General features: G+C 39.4%; 1 protein-coding gene across 1 annotated transcript in view; it reads left to right on the forward strand.

Annotated features, from left to right (window-relative positions):
• Window positions 1–14392: 14392 nt before the first annotated feature.
• The window catches only part of LOC122076429 (isoamylase 1, chloroplastic-like), a 64102-nt gene continuing 59489 nt past the window's right edge, over window positions 14393–19005 (forward strand). The window contains exons 1-3 of the mRNA XM_042641726.1: window positions 14393–15721; window positions 17174–17356; window positions 17913–18005. Coding sequence (XP_042497660.1) covers window positions 15332–15721; window positions 17174–17356; window positions 17913–18005 — 666 coding nt within the window. The 5' untranslated portion in view covers window positions 14393–15331. The remainder of the gene's footprint in view (window positions 15722–17173; window positions 17357–17912; window positions 18006–19005) is intronic.

Here is a 19005-nt window from a genome sequence, read left to right on the forward strand (position 1 = left end):
GAGACAATTCTCTCTTATTTTCAATGTGAGACTAAAAAACTAAAGAGAATTATCCAAAAAGGCTTTCTTTTGGACAAAGGGATTTGGGGGCCATGTGGCACTCTTTGGTTGCTCGAATGGGATCTGATACCAAACTTTGGAGTCAACTTTCGGGGGTCATATCTTTCAAACCATTTGTCAGAATTTGACGTGTAATATGTCATTAGAAAGCTCAGTCCAAGCACTATCCAATGATGTGAGACACGATTGTGGTCTCGATCGAGAGCTTCTACGAAAATATGTATAAAGTTGAGACCCGGATCATATAATGAAAGAGAGAATCGGGCATCGATTCACATAGTTCTCGCATCAAAGTGTAATGTCCGACTTGAGGGGACAAACGACAATAATCCACAACATCAAATTCTAATTTTTGAAAACATTTTCTCTTAAAATTTTATAGGGGAAAAATGGTCATTTTCTACTCTAAGCTTGAAAATTCTCAAAGTCTAAAATATCCAACTTATAATTCTTCATATTGTCATCATTGTCGGGGGTGACAAAATTCGGTGTCTATAGAGGGTCCGTGGCTGATTTGAAAGGTATTATCCCATCAATTTGTACGCATCGTATCTATTGTGATGATGGAGCTAAACCTTTCCAGGATGCGTAACGGAGATTGAATCTTAACATGCGCGAAGTTGTCAAGAAAGATGTGGTAAAATGGTTAGATGTAGGTATTATTTATCCCATCTCTGATAGCAAGTGGGTGAGTCCCACTTAAGTTGTGCCTAAGAAGTCAGACATTACTATCATTGAGAACGACTAGGGTGACAAGGTCCCTACTCGCTCAACCACAGGTTGGCGGGTATGCATTGATTATAAGAGATTGAATTCTGTCACCCATAAGGATCACTTTCCTTTGTGGTTTATTGACCAAATCCTAGAGAAATTAGCAGGCCAAAGCCATTTCTGTTTCTTAGATGGCTATTCTGGTTATAATCAGGTTGATGTGTATCCTGAAGACCAAGAGAAAACCACTTTCATGTGCCCCTATGGTACATTCGCTTTCCGACGGATGCCCTTTGGGTTATGTAATGCACCTGCCACCTTTCAAAGGTGCATGATGTCTATCTTTTCTAACATGGTGGGAAATTTTCTTGATTTTCATGGATGATTTCTCTGTTTTTGGGTCTTCCTTTGATGATTGTCTCTTAAAATTGACTAAAGTTTTGAAACTTTGTATAGAGACAAATCTGATTTTGAGTTGGGAGATGAGCCATTTTATGGTTCAAGATGGGATCGTTCTAAGTCACATTGTGTCCAAACGTGGGATAGAGGTTGATAAGGCTAAGGTTGAGTTGATTGCCAAACTTTCACCTCCCACTTTTGTTCAGCAGGTTTGTTCATTTTTAGGCCATGCTGGTTTCTATAGGCAGTTCATTAAGGACTTCAGTACTATATCTAGACCCTTGCGCATTTTTCTTGCCAAGGATGCTCATTTTGTCTTCGATGATGACTGCCTTCGAGCCTTCCATATCATTAGAGCTTTATTGTCTGCAGCACCCATAATCCAGCCCCTAGATTGGTCGCTACCATTTGATATTATATGTGATGCATCTGACTATGCTGTTGGAACTATGTTTGGATAGAGAGTTGACAAGAAACCCATTGTCATATATTATGCTAGTAAGGCATTCTCAGAAGCTCAATTGAATCATACTACGGCTGAGAAAGAATTACAAGCAGTTGTGTTTGCTCTCAATAAATTCCGATCTTATCTCCTTGGATCCAAGGTTGTGGTGTTTACTGATCATGCTAATCTTAGGCATTCACTTGCCAAGAAAGACACCAAACCTAGGTTGATTAGATGGATTCTTCTGTTACAAGAATTTGATTTAAAAATTCAAGACAAAAAAGGTTCTGATAATGTGGCAGTAGATCATCTGTCTAGGATCTTAGTTGAGCCACCCTCCACCGCTGAGTTGGTTAGAGACTCATTTCCTGATGAACAATTATTTGAGATTTCTCATATGCCTTCTCCTTGGTTTGCACATATAGTGAACTACCTAGTTGTTGGGAAGCTTCCTGATGATTGAAGTAAGTAAGAGAAAAATAGATTCTTCTCACAGCTGAAGTTCTATTATTGGGAGGATCCGGAGTTGTTTAGGTATTGTCCTGACCAAATTATTCGACATTGTGTCCTAGAGAGTGAGTTTCATAGTATCCTTACCTTTTGTCACGCTCTTGCATGTGGGGGGCATTTTAGTGGCAAGAAAACTACTGCCAAGGTTTTACAGAGTGGTTTCTTTTGGCCTACTATCTTTAGAGATGCCCATGAGTTTTGTTGTAATTGTGTTCAATGTCAGAAATTCAAACATATATCTCGTAGAGACATGATGCCCCTTAATCCTATTCTTGTTGTTGAGATCTTTGATGTGTGGTGCATAGATTTCATGGGACCTTTCCCTCCATCTTTCAACTTTGAGAACTTTTTGGTTGCAGTAGATTATGTGTCCAAATGGGTAGAAACAATGGCCATGAGAACCAATGATCATAAAGTGGTAGTTAAGTTTGTTCAAAGTCACATTCTCAGTCGCTTTGGATTCCCACGTGCCATCATGAGTGATGGTGGTTCCCATTTTAAGCATTGGAATTTTAGGGCTCTACTACGGAAGTGTTCTATTACCCATAAGGTTGCCACCCCTTATCATCCGCAAACCAATGTTCAAGTAGAGGTGTCCAATAGAGAGATCAAGCGCATTATTGAGAAAACATTTTTGATAGGAAAGATTGGTCTATGAGACTAGATGATGTATTGTGGGCCTACCGTACTGCTTATAAGAATCCTATTGGCATGTCCCCTTACCGATTGGTATTTGGAAAAGCTTGTCACTTACCTGTTGAGTTGGAACACCGTGCTTTGTGGGCCATTAAAACATTTAATTTTGATATGGTCAAAGCTAGTACCAACCATTGTCTTCAACTCTTGGAGTTAGAAGAAATGAGCAATGATGCGTATGAGAGCACGCATATTTATAAGGCTAGGACAAAGGCTTTTTATGATAAACATATTGTCTGGAAGTCTTTTGAAGTTAACCAGAAAGTTTGGCTTTTCAATTCCAAGCTACGCCTCTTTCCTGGTAAACTTCGCTCAATGGGATGGCCCCTTTGTGGTCACAAAAGTGTTACCCCATGGTGCTATTACAATTCAAGATCCTAAGACAGGACACATTTTTTAGGTTAATGGGCAGCGCTTTAAACCTTGTGTGGATGGTATTACTGATGGCCAGGTCATTGTGTCTATTGATTTGATTGATCTGGTTTATGATTTCTTTTGAGTTCCACTGTTTGTCTGGCTGAAGAAGGTAAACTTAGCACTTGTGGGAGGCAACCGACCATTTTATTTCATGTTTTTGTTTAGTTGTGTTTTTCAGGTTTAGTAGTGGGGCATAGCCATGTTGGTGCAGATGGCAACAGTAGCACTTTACTCCATCAGGTTGTATTACTGCTTCCCTTTTCTTTGATTTTCTTTGTTCCCCTTGCTTTATTATGTGTTATTCTTTCAGATGCCATTGGGGACAATGTCATCTAATTGGGGAGTGAGGGGGAATTTCCGATTGAATGAACAATGTGAACTTAAACTCTGGTATTGATTACACATTTCTACTTAATTTTTCTACTCTAGAGCTTTTAAGGTATTTGTCAAGAGATATAACATGTTATTTTTAAGTGTGTTGGTGTATTTAACAGTTAGTTAAACTTAAAACATTATTACTCCTCCATGGTTGTTAACTTTTTACTTTGAATCTAAAATTGCCATTTTAGTGAATGTTTATGATGATCATTGTGTAACTATGCAAGCCTTATGTGTTGAAAATGTTTAATTCAAACAAAGACTTCCTTCTGAGTAACCAGGCCTCTATGTCACAAACATGGAGTTTCGCGTAAAAATGTTGGATAGTTTGAGTAAAATTTGAAAACTTTGATCTAGTCTTGGCTTGGAGCCTATTTGGGTTGAGTAAGTAAGTCCGAGGGGTGTTCTACACCTAGTTCCTTAAAGCCATCTGGCTCGAGAGCAATTGACCGAAAGCTCGCTACATAGCCCATTTAGCAAGCTTAATAGGTAAGGACATTGCACAAATCATAATAATAATAATAATAATAATAATAATAATAATAATAATAATAATAATAATAATAATAATAATAATAAGAGAGCATGATCATAGTTGCATGATAAAAGTGATGGCCTGTATAGCACTTGGATTTCATGACTTAGCTACAATGGTTGATTTTGAATGAAGAGTAAAAGTTGGCTAGAGTGGACGAGGAAGTTGTTCTTTGTTTAACTTTGTGTTGAATTATTGCCATCTTTAGAATCCTTGTTATTGCTTCATTAATGATGCTTTTACTTGTTTATGAGTGGTTACATTAAGCTAATGGCATGATAACCAGAGTAGTTTTTATTGTCTTTTACTCGAAGGTGAGCAAAAGTGTAAGTTGGGGAGTGTGATCAGGTTGTGATTATTCATAAAATTAATATTTAATTGTTTTTTTTTAATCTGCGTTTCATGATTAATTTGACTGTATATTGGGATAATCTTTGGTTGCAGGGTTTTCAAAAGATTGCTAAATGGACGGATGTGGTTCAGTCTAGAAGCAAGGGCAAAGGGTCAAGGGTAGAGTTAGAATTTCCAAGAGAAGAAGAGAATATAAAAAAGAAAAAAATAAAAAAATAAAAAAGGGAAATTTAGGTAGAGAGAAAACTCCATGGTTCTCCCTCTCTCCCTATTCCACACGTTCTCTTCTCCCTTTCCTACTTTCTCTCATGTTTTTCTCTCTCCTCGTCCTAGCCATCTCCTAAATAACCTCATCTAGCCGATCTCTATCACTTTCTCTTTCCTAATCCCACACAATCTCTACCATTCCATGCAATCTTCTCTCTCTCCCTTTTTCTCTCCTAATTGCATTCGATCTCTCCCTCTCACCCACGCACCCTTTCTCACTCTTTTCCTATTTTGTCCCCCTATGCCCACAGTATCCCTATTTTGTCTCCCTATATCGGCTAGCATGCACCCTTATATATCTGATACCTCATTCTTTTAAAAGGGCCCCTCTCCCATGCACCACTTTTCCCTCTCCCTCTTGGAACTAGTTACACATACTCATTCTCTATGATACGATTTGGGGAGACAACATTGCACATGGAGGATTACCATGATTTAGTTATCGGTCTCAACTTATACCGATACGATACGATACGTATCGGTATCGATAAGGATCGGTTAAGTATAAAAAATCATACAATTTTTTCAAATCGATCATAGTATCGGCTTGGATCGAATAATTTTTTTTCTTTAATCTCTTTTTTTCCCTATTTAAATTCAACAACATATTCCATGATTCAACCAAAAAGAAAAATGCAGAACGATTTCCCACTGGAAATAGAATATACTTACTATCCAAACCGCGTAGATCTGCGAAGTGTGACCACCACCACATACCTAATCCTCATGTCGACACCTGCGAAACACTAATGACCGAGCAAAAGGATTGGCTCATAGGCCTAGTAATGGAGAATCTCCAGCTCGACGAGCTCAATGGGGTAGACGTTGATCTTGATGAGACCCCTGCCTCGCTTGCAGTGCTTACTGCAATAGCAATTTTTTTTAGGCCCGAAACATTGAACCAAATCTGTGGCTGCCATTAGAGCAAATTTTATGGCACCTTTCTCTTACTCTGTAAAGCCCCAACCCAAAGCGAGCAAACTCAACCTAGAAGAAGACTTCAAGATCGGCCAATCATTTTTTTAACGGATTGGGTCAGATCAGTCGGTCCAGATTGGTATCCGATACCTAGGACGATACTAATACCCATCTCAGGATTGGCCAGGTATCGAGATCAGTCTTAGTCGATAACGATCCAATCCAATTGATCCGATACCGATACTTGATTCCATGGTCCCAATGCACATGCTTCATATTCAGCAATGTTATTGGTGCAGGGAAAGTCAAGCCGAAAGGATGAGAGCAAATATAATCCATTAGGAGTTAGAAAAATTATTCCCACACCGCATGCCTTTTGATTGGATTCCCCATCAAAGTACAACTGCCATTCATTGGTGACTTCTTCTTCGGCCGTGGCTATTTCCTCATCCGGGAAAGCATCGTTTGATACTCTTTCATCTCTATAGGGTGAGTAGCCAAGTGATCTTCTACTGCATGTCCCTTGATGGACTTTTGAGTGATGTAACTGATATCAAACTCAAACAACAACAATAGCCATCGAGTTTTCCTTCCTATCAAAGCTGGTTTCTCAAAGAGTTATTTGATTGGATCCATCATTGAGCGGTAGAAATTGCCCCGATATATGCCTCCCAGTCTCAGTTGGAAGCCATTAATGAGGATAATGAACTAAAGACCAACTAAAATGAAGGGGAAAGTGAGAAAAGAGGAAACTTACTAGTAAACAAGCAAAGATAAATAAAGGAAGAAGCACGATGGCGGTAGCGATAGCCTCGAAGAAAAGAAGCCAACTTAGATCACAGACAACAAGAAATGAGGTCACTGATTGAGCAGAAACCTCTCAGAGTTGTGAGGAAGAATAAATGGAGAAGATGAATAGTGGAGAACCTTGAAAATATGGTTTTCACCCCCTCCCCAAAAGCGCCAGCACTTAATGCCAAACCAGTGAAAAGACATCCCTCATGGAAAAAGGTGTGAACTAGGCCAACCAAGCAAACCATTTCAACTCCTCCAGGGTCAGGCTGGCGGTAGGGATGCTAACATGGCAACCCCTCATTCGTCAATCATCAAAGAGGCATCTTTTTAATCATGAGAAGTTGCCACCATTTTAGTATGACTCCCAGAGAATCTGCTGCACATTGATGAATAAGGGAGGTACCAATTCAAAAAGCGAAGGGCCGAGCCATTGAGGCGGTTAACCTTCCCACAATACACGGTGCTCAACCACATCAAGAAGGAGCCACAATTTTGGCTGCAAGATGTTATGGCCCAAAATACTCAACCGACTACAAGCAACTTGATAAGAGTGGGAGCAATCTATTATTGCAAAAATATAGGCATACCGAATGAACTGAATGGGTAGTAGGCCCAAAGCCTAGAAAGTACTACTTCGGGTCCAGACAAAAGACTTGGGCCCTACTAGGACATCTATCTGATCTAAAGCGGACGCCTAAGTCAGAAGCGGACTAACCAACATACTTTACTAGAGGAACCTCGACAATCGAACGGTTGAGCAAGCACCAGCATAAGTTAGCATAGATGTCCTGCCACACAACCATCTGAACCATTGAACCAGCTCAATTGCATTAGTGCCTTGGCTAAATGGAAAGCACAAGGCCTCACCAACTAAACGATAAGCGGCATGTATAACTTGTCACTCATGTTAAGTGGCTCAAAAATCGGCCCATCCGACTCAGGTCACTTGCACTAGGGCCCTAATGGTTTTTCCTCACTAAGAAACGCCTAAATGATCCTACAAAGTCCAACATGTGAGTTATAAGATTTGGATTAATCCTAGTCCAGAAAGGACTCTCGACAGAATATCGAATCTTCCCTAGAAGGAAGGATATCTTTCTGATATGGCCACTACGTGGAGCTCCCATAACCAGAATGTCCTCCATATTCACTTTTCTATTATGTCTCATGCCATACATGGGCTCCCACCAGCAATAGGTAACTACCAGATTGGGACTCTCTTGATGACTACTATCTTAAACTATAAATACCCAGGTAAACCCCCTTTCCAAGGGATTGGAACTTTTCTATTCTTACTAGAAATACTGTTTGCAAAGAGATATAACTTAGGCATTGGAGAGTCCCCACCAGATCATCCCAACACTCAATCTCATGTATTTGTTTCTCTGTGCAAGATGCAGAAGCAACCTGGGATGATTTCTTACTGCAATAGGGGAGGATCGGGATCCGTTAATATCTATCTTCTCTATCTTTTTTTTTTTTTGCGAAACATCTATCTTCTTTATCATAAAAAGAATCTTTCTCGATAAAGGTTTGAGAACATGGGATAGGGAATCGATCCGATAACGATCTAGATCGGACAAAAATGCCTCTACTTTCAATTAAAAAACATTTTTTTTTTATTTTACCTTATCCATATCGCTTCACATATACAATATTAACCAAGAATTGCAATTGGTCAAGGCCGATTCTGATCAGATTCCTCTAACTAAGGGTGTCAAAACCTAAATCGAACCCGTAAAATTGGCTGGCCCAAACCAAAAATATACCGGACTAAGTAGAATCATAGCCTTATTAGGCCGATTTCGGTTTGGGATATTATAACCCCATAACAAACCGAACCGCACAAAATCGAATGGACCTGATGTTGGGGAATATGCCCCCACTCCTAATCTACCTAAAGTAGTTTTGATGTAACAAACAAATGAACAATATTTAGCAAGTTACTTTTAATTAATGTTTAGCATGTCAAGTTGGAAAGATCATCTAGAGAAGTCAAAATTAAGCTCCATAATCTATGAATGGTCAAGCAAAGCTCAAGACTTCAAGTCAAAATGAAGAAATGATGTTTTCAAAAGCTTTGAGGTTCTGCAAAAAAGAAGAATGAAGACTATATACAAGATGTCTTGAGTCGTAGTCTTATTTACTTTTAATTGTACGCACACACTCACGCACCATATATGCATTCATCATACTTGTAATGACCGTAATCCATGCCACTCTAGTAAGGACCAAGACCCGTAGCCATACGGAGCATATTGGCTTCAAGAAGCCCCTACATTAACTGTGAAAAACATGTTCCATGTGTTAATGGCATTTTGGGTATTTAAATAATAAGTATCAAACATACAGTCTCTTTCATGATATTTGTAGAGTTTCGAGTTATAGAACCAACGGACTTGAAATCAGCCTAATTGGAGTTTGTATGACTAAGTTACGATCACCTGAAGTTTACCCAGTCAAAACCCACCCAAAATGGTTGCAAAAGTAATTCTGCCAAAAAGCTAGTGGTAGCAACCATCTCTATCTAATCGACTGAACCAGCTGCTAATCGATATGGTTGATCTACCGACTAGTGACTGGATTGGCCGAAATGCCCTCCAATGGCTAGTCTAACGACTATTTGTGGTGGTCGACTGACACTCATGGAGGTCGACCAGTATGCCTAAAATATAACCATTTGGATGAGACTTTCTACCTATTTTAGTTCCTTAATCTCATCTATAAATACCTACAATGCTAGTAATAAGAACTATCACCTAAGCAACTAAGACTGAACTCTAAAGTTTTTGAGGTGATATTCAATCTATTCCCTCCTTAAGCTATTGGCTAACTTATTCTACACAAGAAAAGCCTAAGGAGTGTCTACAAGATCTTCTTCATCATCAATCTTATTGCATAGACATTGAAGACCAAGTGAAGGTGCATCATTCTCTTACATCATTGGATATCATTTGCACTATGCTGAGGTAACTCTATTTATATTCCAAACTACTTTTTATTTGTCCAGAGAGTTACTATATAAGATCCTCTTATTCTTAAAAGAGTAGTAAGGTCCCTCTCTACCTAGAAAGAGATTGTAAAGGACCCTCCCTACTATGTGAAAGAGATTGTACAAATTCTCTTATCCTAAAAAGATTGTGTAAAAATTTTCCTCCCTGCCTACTGTACTGAAAGGGAAGAGCTAGTAGAATACTTTATAAGTGGAACTTGTAGGGAGCAAGCTAGACTCGGATTGAGTCGGACTAGTATAAACCTTGGTATTGTGTGATTGTGCTTAATCTTTCCATTCCGCAATTTTTAATTTACAATCACATTTGGGAATACTAACTTAAAAGATTGAAAAATTCACTAACATAACCTATTCGTCCCCCTCTAGGTCACCCGAAACCAAATCGAAATCGACTCAAACCCCAGGCCTGAACCAAAACCAAACCACAATCCGAAAACAATCCAAAATTCATTAAAAAAACCAAGTTTTCCATAGTTTTGTCTAAACTTGTACGAAAAATTAACCCAAATTGGCCAAAAAACTGAAACTAAACCGATTACAAACCGATATAGGAAACCAAAGTCAAAACGAAACTAAATCATACCAAAACAAAAATTTCTTATTAGTTCGGTTTTGATTTCACCATCCTCACACTGGAACCGATTCAACCCAAACCATAATCAGGTCGAAACGACCCGTTGACACCCCTACCTCAAACCATGGTTCCAACTCCCAGTCCTAACTCCCATCCCTATATATTTATGGGTAATTTACAGTGCCACCCCCAAGAGAATGTAACTATTAGAGAGACACTCCCTGCATAATACCAAATTATATACATACCCCCTTCTGTCAGTTGCTGTTAAGTAAGGAGTTGAAATGACTATTGCACCCTTTTGACTAAAACACATAGAAAAGGAATCTGAGAATTATGAAAACTCTAGCTTTTCCTCTACACACTAATGGGAGTTTTCTAGTCATCTACTCCACTCTAATTGTAGCCATTGATGAACCATCATTATTGTAATACCCTACTTCTTAAACCCGGTCTGATTACACGGTTGACCCGATTTAACCATGCAGGACCCGAACTGGAGAGAGTTAAAGCGGGATCCTTATGGACTATGATGGCAAGGGTGACTTTAAACACCGGCTGGCCCGACAAGTCCGAGCCAGTGCCAGAAGAGATGGGTGTACCCAAGCCGTGTACATGCACCTATCATGAGGCCATGTACGGATAAAACAGGTATATAGCCGTATATTAAGGCGCATACGTATATTACATCGTATGTCAAGAGTGAGATTCGTGCTGAGGGCCGAATTCTGTCAAAATCCCAAGTTTTGGCCCTCAGGTGGGCGGACAGGTGGGCGCATCCACCCACTTGAGTGACCCACCCATGTGAATTACTTAGTTATTTAAGAAGTATATATAGCATTTATGTTTTTCTTTTCTTTTCTCATTTATGACACTCGAACGTTGGTGAGAAGAATAAAGAGGAGAGAGAAAAGAAAGGAAAGAAGAAGAGATGGATTTTAGCGGCGCCGAGGCTTGATCTTCCCATTCCGACACCGGAAGAGTGATCTCCAACACTAGATCTACGTTTAGAGGTGAGCAAAGGTTGGGTTCCTTAAGCTTTCACCATACCCAAGTAAAACCCCTTGATTTGGGTAGGGTTTCTTGAGATCTTGTAAATCCCCCTTGAGATGATGAATCTAAGGTTTAATAGATGATCTATGTGTTAATTTTGAAGGATTTGAAGAAGTATTTACAAGGTTGGAGAAGCATTGTTGATTTGAAGTGATTTTGGGGTTTGAAGGAGTTCTTGAGCAAAGAAGGTAAGATGGCTTCCCATTCCTTAAATTTAACCTAGATCTAGGTTAGAACCATCTTATGAGACCTTGAATGTGTGAAAAATGGGTTTGGAAAAGCCCCATTTGAATCCCCAAAGGTTGGGGAAAGTTTGGGGAAGAAACAGCAGTTTTCCGCCAAGATCGGTGGGCCATTTGGCCTGCCTGTGGGCACTTGCCTGAGAGGGCAGGACCCTCGGGCCCAACTGGTGGGCCACCCTGCCCACTGGTCTTAGCAGGACCCTCGGGCCCAATCGGTGGGTCAGACCGATGGGCCGATCGGTGGGCCGACCTACCTATCGGTCCAGATCGGTGGGTCAGACAGGTGGGCTGTTCGACCCACCCGAAAGGCTCCGAACATGATTTTTACGTCCGATGGGACCCAAAACGGACGTGTGACCTTCTTTTAGGATTCTAAACATGATCTTGTCATTGGATCGTGTTAATCTTGATTCCAAAATGGTGAAATACTAACCCCGCTCACTCATGATAGGTTCACCAAATCTCACGCTTCTCGCATCGGATCTCACCCGTACTGAGCGTGAGTCCTTGTACACTACAGGTAAGTGGAGAGAGGATGTTTGACCTTGTTTCAAGGCATTGTTTGTCATTCATTTGATTGTATCTAGTCTAGCCATGCCATCATGAAAATGCTATGTAGATTAGTCATCCTCACATTGTTATGCTTGGGTGTTGTGTTTATTTTCTAAATGCCAAGTGATGATATGCTTATGTGATGAATGTTGACATCATTGTGTCATGATGCATTAATAGACTAGATGCCATAGTCGGCTTGAAAACGAGTGCATTGGTGGCCCGTGGTATGAGACGCGGTGGTACTATGTAATCGTACTATTGTCATATAGGAGCATGCGGTTTAAGATTATCACTGTGGCGGTTAGACATTACGTCCGGCTAGTCATTATGACAGTCGGTAACCCTGGTGGTATATTCAAGAGGGCCAATCGTATTGCTTTTAAATTGCTGGAGTCAGCACCTTTAATTTCTGTCATTTATTTTATGTTGAGAGCCGGTGGTCGGCATGTTTTTACTTTTCCGAGTACTCACGGTGGGTCTTCTCCGACAGCCCTATGGGCATATCGCTGGATGGAGTTCATGGCTCGTACCCAGAGTATACGTGCACTGTGGTTGTAGTAGCACTAAACCAAAGACTTAGTAATGTTGCTTAGGTGGATGTGATTAAAAATGTATTGCATAACATATAGTGCATATGGTTGTGGTTTGTTATGTGGACTGCTGTGTGGTCCATCTTTCCACTTACTGAGCTAGTGAGCTCATCCCACGTGTGCACCTATTTTAGATGATTTTGCAGGTCATCAACCAGATGAGCACGGGGCGGGTCCCACGGTTGAGTTCCCTAAAGAGGACTGGTGGGTCCCTGAGGAGTTAGAGCACGACACTGATTGCTCGTGCGAGAGTTGTGCTGCGGGACCGCAGTTCTGATACTGAGCTGAGCTCCACTTTTGATGTTGAGCTCAACTCTACCTTTTGATGCCGAGCTGGGCTCAAGCTTTGATGCCGAGCTGAGCTCTAAGCTTTGATACCGAGCCGAGCTGTACACTCTGATTTTTGATGATTCCTTTCGTGTACTTGATATGTGAATTGTACTCTTATTGTGTAAATATCATGCCTTCGGGCCCACATGTATGTAACTATTGTATCACAATTCGGGTATCAAGTATTATGGGAATATTCACAGGTAAACTAAGTCTTCCGCTGAACTGATGGGCTCTTTCTTAGTTATGTGTATGCTGTGGTGGAATACTGTATCAGATGATCCTGGCAGGTTTGGGTTAACCGGTGTTAACCCGGTCATTGGCCCGGTTCTGTGTGAACGGGGTGTGACAATTATCGTTTATCATCAATCCCTCATTAAATTTATAAAAAATTGGGTATTCCAAATTTTTCTCTTAAATATATCCCAACTAATGGCGTCTAACATACATGTGGAACCGAAGCCTTTCTCCCTAAATAAGAGTCACTCTTACAAATTGGTTCATAACCCTCAACGGTCCATGCAATGTTTCAATGAATCAGGGCATTTTGCTTGTTCTTTCTCTCCCCTTTTCAAAACAAAGATGCTTCACTAAAAAAGAGAGCAACCCAGTGCACGAGGCTCTCACTACTGCAGGGTCTGCGAGGGGCAAAGTGTACGCAACCTTACCCCCTACTTTGCAGAAGAGGCTGTTTCTAAGGTTTGAACTTGTAACCAACATGTTACATTAGTGCTAACATCAGTAAATAGGGACTAAAGTCCTATCTCAGTAAACAAGTCAATCCTCAAAATAGAAAACTCTAGCTAGGGGCCTATACATTTCAAACTGGTTCTCTTAAGAGGATCACTAAATTGCCCCTTTAACATCATACTAGAAAAGACAGCTGGCCATACAGGTCCAAATATAAACTTGAGAACCCTAGCAGTTTAATGCCAGAGAAAGCAATAACATTGTATGGAATATATGCGAGGGCAAAAAAGAAAGCAAAAAGATGAATTAAAAATGTGTAACTAAATCAAGACCTTCTTCTCTGGTCTGTCGCTTCCGAGCTCCATTCCTGACTGGTTCGGCCATTGCCTCCACTTATTGCAAGTGCTTGATCTCATGTCTTATTGACTGGTTCGACCAACGTCTCCACTCACTTCAAGTGCTTGATCTCAGGTATTGCCTCCACTCGCTGCAAGTGCTTGATCTCAGATCTTGTTCTGTAATCGATGCCATTCCTTCTTCTTTCAGAAACTTAACCACTCTCAATTCTCTTTATCTCTCTAAGAATAGCCTTACTAGCATAATTCAACCTTCGCTAAGTCAGTTGTTGAATCTTTCGGTGCTTGATCTCTCACAGAATTCGCTCACTGGATCCAACCCTTCTTTTTTCTTCGCTTTCACCAATCTTACCCTACTTGACTTGAGGTCTTTTTCGATTTAGGGCTGGGAGTTATTAGAGTGTTATTAGGTACTTCACTTTTTGCAAGGATATTTTAGTATTTAAAAAAATATATATATACTAGCTGACATCAACATATAAGCTTTATTTCGTAACAACGACAGATGGCAGGAGGACTGATTATAATTTGGGTCTACATATTCTATTGTCGTCGCCTCGTCGGTAGTCTCTTGCAATTTTCAGTCGCCACTCAACTGTCTCTAGCGGGAAGTAGATTATATTATAAACTAATAAATCATAAAATTTGTCGTTTTTTCTGTAACCGAAAACCACACATATTTGTTAGGAACATTACCAAAAAAAAAAAAAAAAAAAAAAAAAAAAAAAAAAAAGAAAACCACACATATTTCATGATTCAGATTTTAATCGTCATATTATCGTTCATTCAAATTCTACCAAAAATGATTATTGTTCATTCGAGTCTTAGATCAAACAAATCTATCCCACTATGCCAGGCAAAAATTTAGAACATAGTTTCAAATGACAATTTTGGGCTTGATGTTTCAGTTGTGCTATTAAACCCTAATGTTTTATGGAAATTTTGTTTTCATTTTCCTTTGTTGTTATGATTTGAGCAGCTTTTGAGCGTTAAAACCCTTAGATTTCAGTGTGATCTCTTTCTTCTTTTCGTTCTTCTATAACATTTCTGTATCTCGGATCTTATTGTATTTCGGAGTAGAATCTGGATTCTGTTCCTCGGAACCCTGAGCAGTCCTTCATTCAAAAAATTGTTTCCCCTTAAATCCTTGATCTCGTACTCGAGATTTACCTGCGTAGTTCTCATTGTTTATAGTGATGTCTCTGAATTTTTTTCTTTTTTAAATGAAAAATCTCTCTGAACTGTTTAATTTGTTCTTATTTCTGCATTTTCGGAGCTATTTTTCTTTTAATTGTAAAATTTATGTTCTTCTATCTAGGTTTTGAATAATTAAGCTATTTTTTGCTTTTCGTTCTCTGTTTTTAATTGGAGAGGTTCGGCTGTTAGAATCGATGGCTGTGCCTTAGTTGTCTGACGAAAATAAATGGTCCTGAAGATTGTCTAACTATGGAGTTAGCACAGAGTGCTGCATTCTTCGGCTTTACTCGTAAGTGTATTCCTGGGGAAGGGGAATGGAGAAATCTTTATAGCCATTCCAATTCTCGGCAGGAGCGTGGAACAATCTGTAAGAAGAGAAGAAACGCACTGAGCGTTAGGGTAATTAAAGAAATCTCTGAAAGTTTCACAAGATCATTGGTTGTCAAAGCAAGTGATGGGGGAGTGGAGGTGGAGACTGCAGTAGTGGAGAAGCCCAGAGTGGGAACTTTCGAAGTAGACAGGGGCAGTCCAATACCTTTCGGTGCCATAGAACAAGATGGTGGAGTGAATTTTGCAATTTACTCTAGCGGTGCAAAATCAGTTACCCTTTGCTTAATCAGCCTCTCAGATTTACAAGAGGTAAATCGGTCATATATTCTTATTGTTATTTTCTATCACGTTTAAATTTTTTTCTTCAAGAGGTGCATTGATGGAATATTCCATAGTTTCTGGATTCAGCATAACCTTCAATTAACTACGAATTGTTCTTGGTTTACAATAACTTAGGCAACATAGTGAAGAAAATCAACTGAATCAAATTTAAAGTCTACTAGCTCTACCGAAGGACCCATTGTCTGTCTTACCACTAATAAGATTTTTGTTTTTTTAAATTTATTTTCTAGTTCATTAACCCTGCAAGTTAACGTTGTAAATTTATCTGAGTGATTGATGATTGGTTTATAGTGTTTATATCTTAAACTAAAACTCAACTATTGTGGTGTTCATCAACAACAACAACAACAACAACATCGAGACAACCTTATACCAACTCATAGTAGGTTCGGGAATGTCAATAAAATGGGTACGGATACGTACGGCGATTAAATGGACTATACTGTAATAATACTTTTAAAATATCTGGCAGATCTTGTTTCATTAATTTTTTCTTCTTTAAATTCAAGACACTAGTTTTTAAACGTATTATACAGAACTCGTGTATAATACGTGCATTCATAAATTACACGAAATTTACCTTATGTATTGAATTATTTGTATAAAATGTTTTTTCAATTTTACACGAACTTACTATCATCCCAACTAAACGGGGTCAGCTACGTGGATTCTTACCCTCCAATCAGCTCTATTCGAGGTCATACTTGGTACAAAGCCAAAGCTGCGCATGTCTTTCCTAACCATTTATCCTAGAGTCATTTTAGTCTTCGCCTGGCTCGTTTGGCTCCTTCAATTTGATCCAAATCTCCCCTCCGTACAAGAGCATCTACAAGCGTTGAAGATAGCCATACCATCTCAAATGACATTCTCATAACTTAATCATCAACCCCCAAAAAATTGTTGTACTAGGGAAAAACATTCTCAACATGTAGAATATGCAAGAATCCTGAGTCAAGTAGCCTGACTGGTGTTAAACATGGTTAGTCGTCTTAGATAAGGATGCTTAGTCATTGACACCTTATATTCCTATTCGGTTATATTGTAATCTTATTATAAATAAAGGTGACCTCTGTTATTATTGGCAAGTCAAATCATTCATTAAACCTTTGATTATCAATGGTATCAGAGCCCAAAACCCTTTGGAGGTGAGTGGGTGTCCCCAACATATTCTATTATTTGTAAGGTGCATATCCTATATGTGTGGAGGAGCCCATATGATGTTGCTCTTCAGAAGTAAGTTGCAAAACAAAAGGGTCCTTTATAATTGGAACAATCTTGTCTACTGTAATATCATATCTTAAACGATCTTGAGTTAGTGAATTAGAATCTCGTCCTTGACCTTTCCTGCTTCATTTCTTTTGGCTTTTAATTCATAGTTTATATTGTGTGCTACTGACCTTTTCCATTAATATGAAGCAGAACAGAGTGACTCAGCAGATCTCCCTTGATCCACTAAGTAACAAGACCGGTGATGTTTGGCATGTGTTTTTGAAGGGAGATTTTGAAGATATGCTGTATGGCTACAAGTTTGAGGGGAAATTTTCTCCTGAAGAAGGGTATTACTTTGATCCTTCTCGAATTATGTTGGATCCTTATGCTAAGGTCAGTACATTTTAAGTGATGCCATTAAGATTCATCTTTCTTTCCATTTGGAGGCACTTTTTCCTCCCTGTTATAGGTGCTCCCATCTTCAGAGTTGGTAGATGCTTCTCTTGTTCTTGCGATGGATTTATATTAGCCGTTATTGCACATTCTGGGTTTACCATGGTGCATGTGTACTTTGGCATCTAGACCACACATCTGCTGTTGCAGTCATGGTTTTAAGGATTGGTAATGGGTTGTTCAAGTAATCTAATCTGTATTGGTGTTGGGCCAGAAAGATCTGGACAATTGAGAAGTATTTACTTCAGTATCAGTATGGAATGACCCTTACTCCGATACTGATCTTTAAGTCACTGGTTTCAGTTTCCGGAAGCTTTGACACCTCAGGATACTGTTTATTGTCAAAATGTGGTGTGTTTATATTTCAACATACATATCAATATAAGTTTAGTGAGCATGCACATTGTTTTCTACTCAATGAATTTTCATTTTATGCTTGTTGTAGCATGCTTTGAAGTCCAAGGCGTGCACTTAATTGTCTTTTTTATTTATTCAGGCAGTTATAAGCAGAACAGAGTATGGTGCCCTTGGCCCTGAAGATAATTGCTGGCCTCAAATGGCTGGCATGGTACCCTCTCAAGATAGAAAGGTATTTGTTAAGAGTGTTGCTACTGTGTTAGAGCTACTGCAGGGGGTATTTTGGGTATATAATTCTGGGTTTAATTGTCTTTTGTGTAATGTTTAGTAGACTGGTGCATACTTGTAATTTCTTGAGTTCACCACATTATATAATACATCATAGTGGCCATGGTTTGGAATTCTGACTAACTGTGAGCCTGCTTTCTTCTCAAGGCTTGCGCCCTCTTTCTTTCTTCTCTCTCTTCTTGTGCTAACACTGGTTTCCTGTATTTGGTATTGCTTCATTGTATCAAAGCAGGTTTAATGAGTTTTTTGCAATATTCTTTTTCTTTGCTCTGAGAGACTCTACTTAGGGTTTTCTCTTGTGGTGTGCAGCCACCTATTGCTGCAAGTTTCTATTGTATAAAGACCTAGTTTATATTAATGAAAAACTAGGGTTTCTTCCATTTATGTGTCGGATGGGGTAATGACTTGTGTCTAATATGACACTAGCCCTCTTTATTTATAACAATGGAAAGAAGGTTCTAGAGAATTACAAAGACCATTAAACCCCTTAGGGTCTGTTTGGTAACTGACACTTCCTCTAAAATCTATAAAACCCATTATTACAACACTCACCCTCAAGTTGGTGCATAGATATCACATATGTCCCAACTTGCAGATAATATGATGAAACATCGTACTACTAAGACCTTTAGTAAATACATCAACCAATTTTTCATTAGTGGGAAGAAAAGGCACAGAGATAAGACCCATATCCAGCTTCTCTTTGATGAAGTGTCGATTGATCTCCACATGCTTGGTTCGATCATGTTGGACAGGGTTGTGAGCAATGCTAATGGCAAATTTGCTATCACAAAAGAACTTTATAGGAAGAGTAGCAGGAATAGCCAAATCAGTGAGAAGACTATAAAGCCATAGGAGCTCACAAATGCCATGTGCCGTAGCACGGAACTCTGCTTCGGCACTTGAATGAGCAACCACAGCTTGTTTCTTGCTTCGTCATATAA

The sequence above is a fragment of the Macadamia integrifolia genome, chromosome 4 (genome assembly GCF_013358625.1).
Source record: "Macadamia integrifolia cultivar HAES 741 chromosome 4, SCU_Mint_v3, whole genome shotgun sequence".
Lineage (NCBI taxonomy): Eukaryota > Viridiplantae > Streptophyta > Magnoliopsida > Proteales > Proteaceae > Macadamia > Macadamia integrifolia.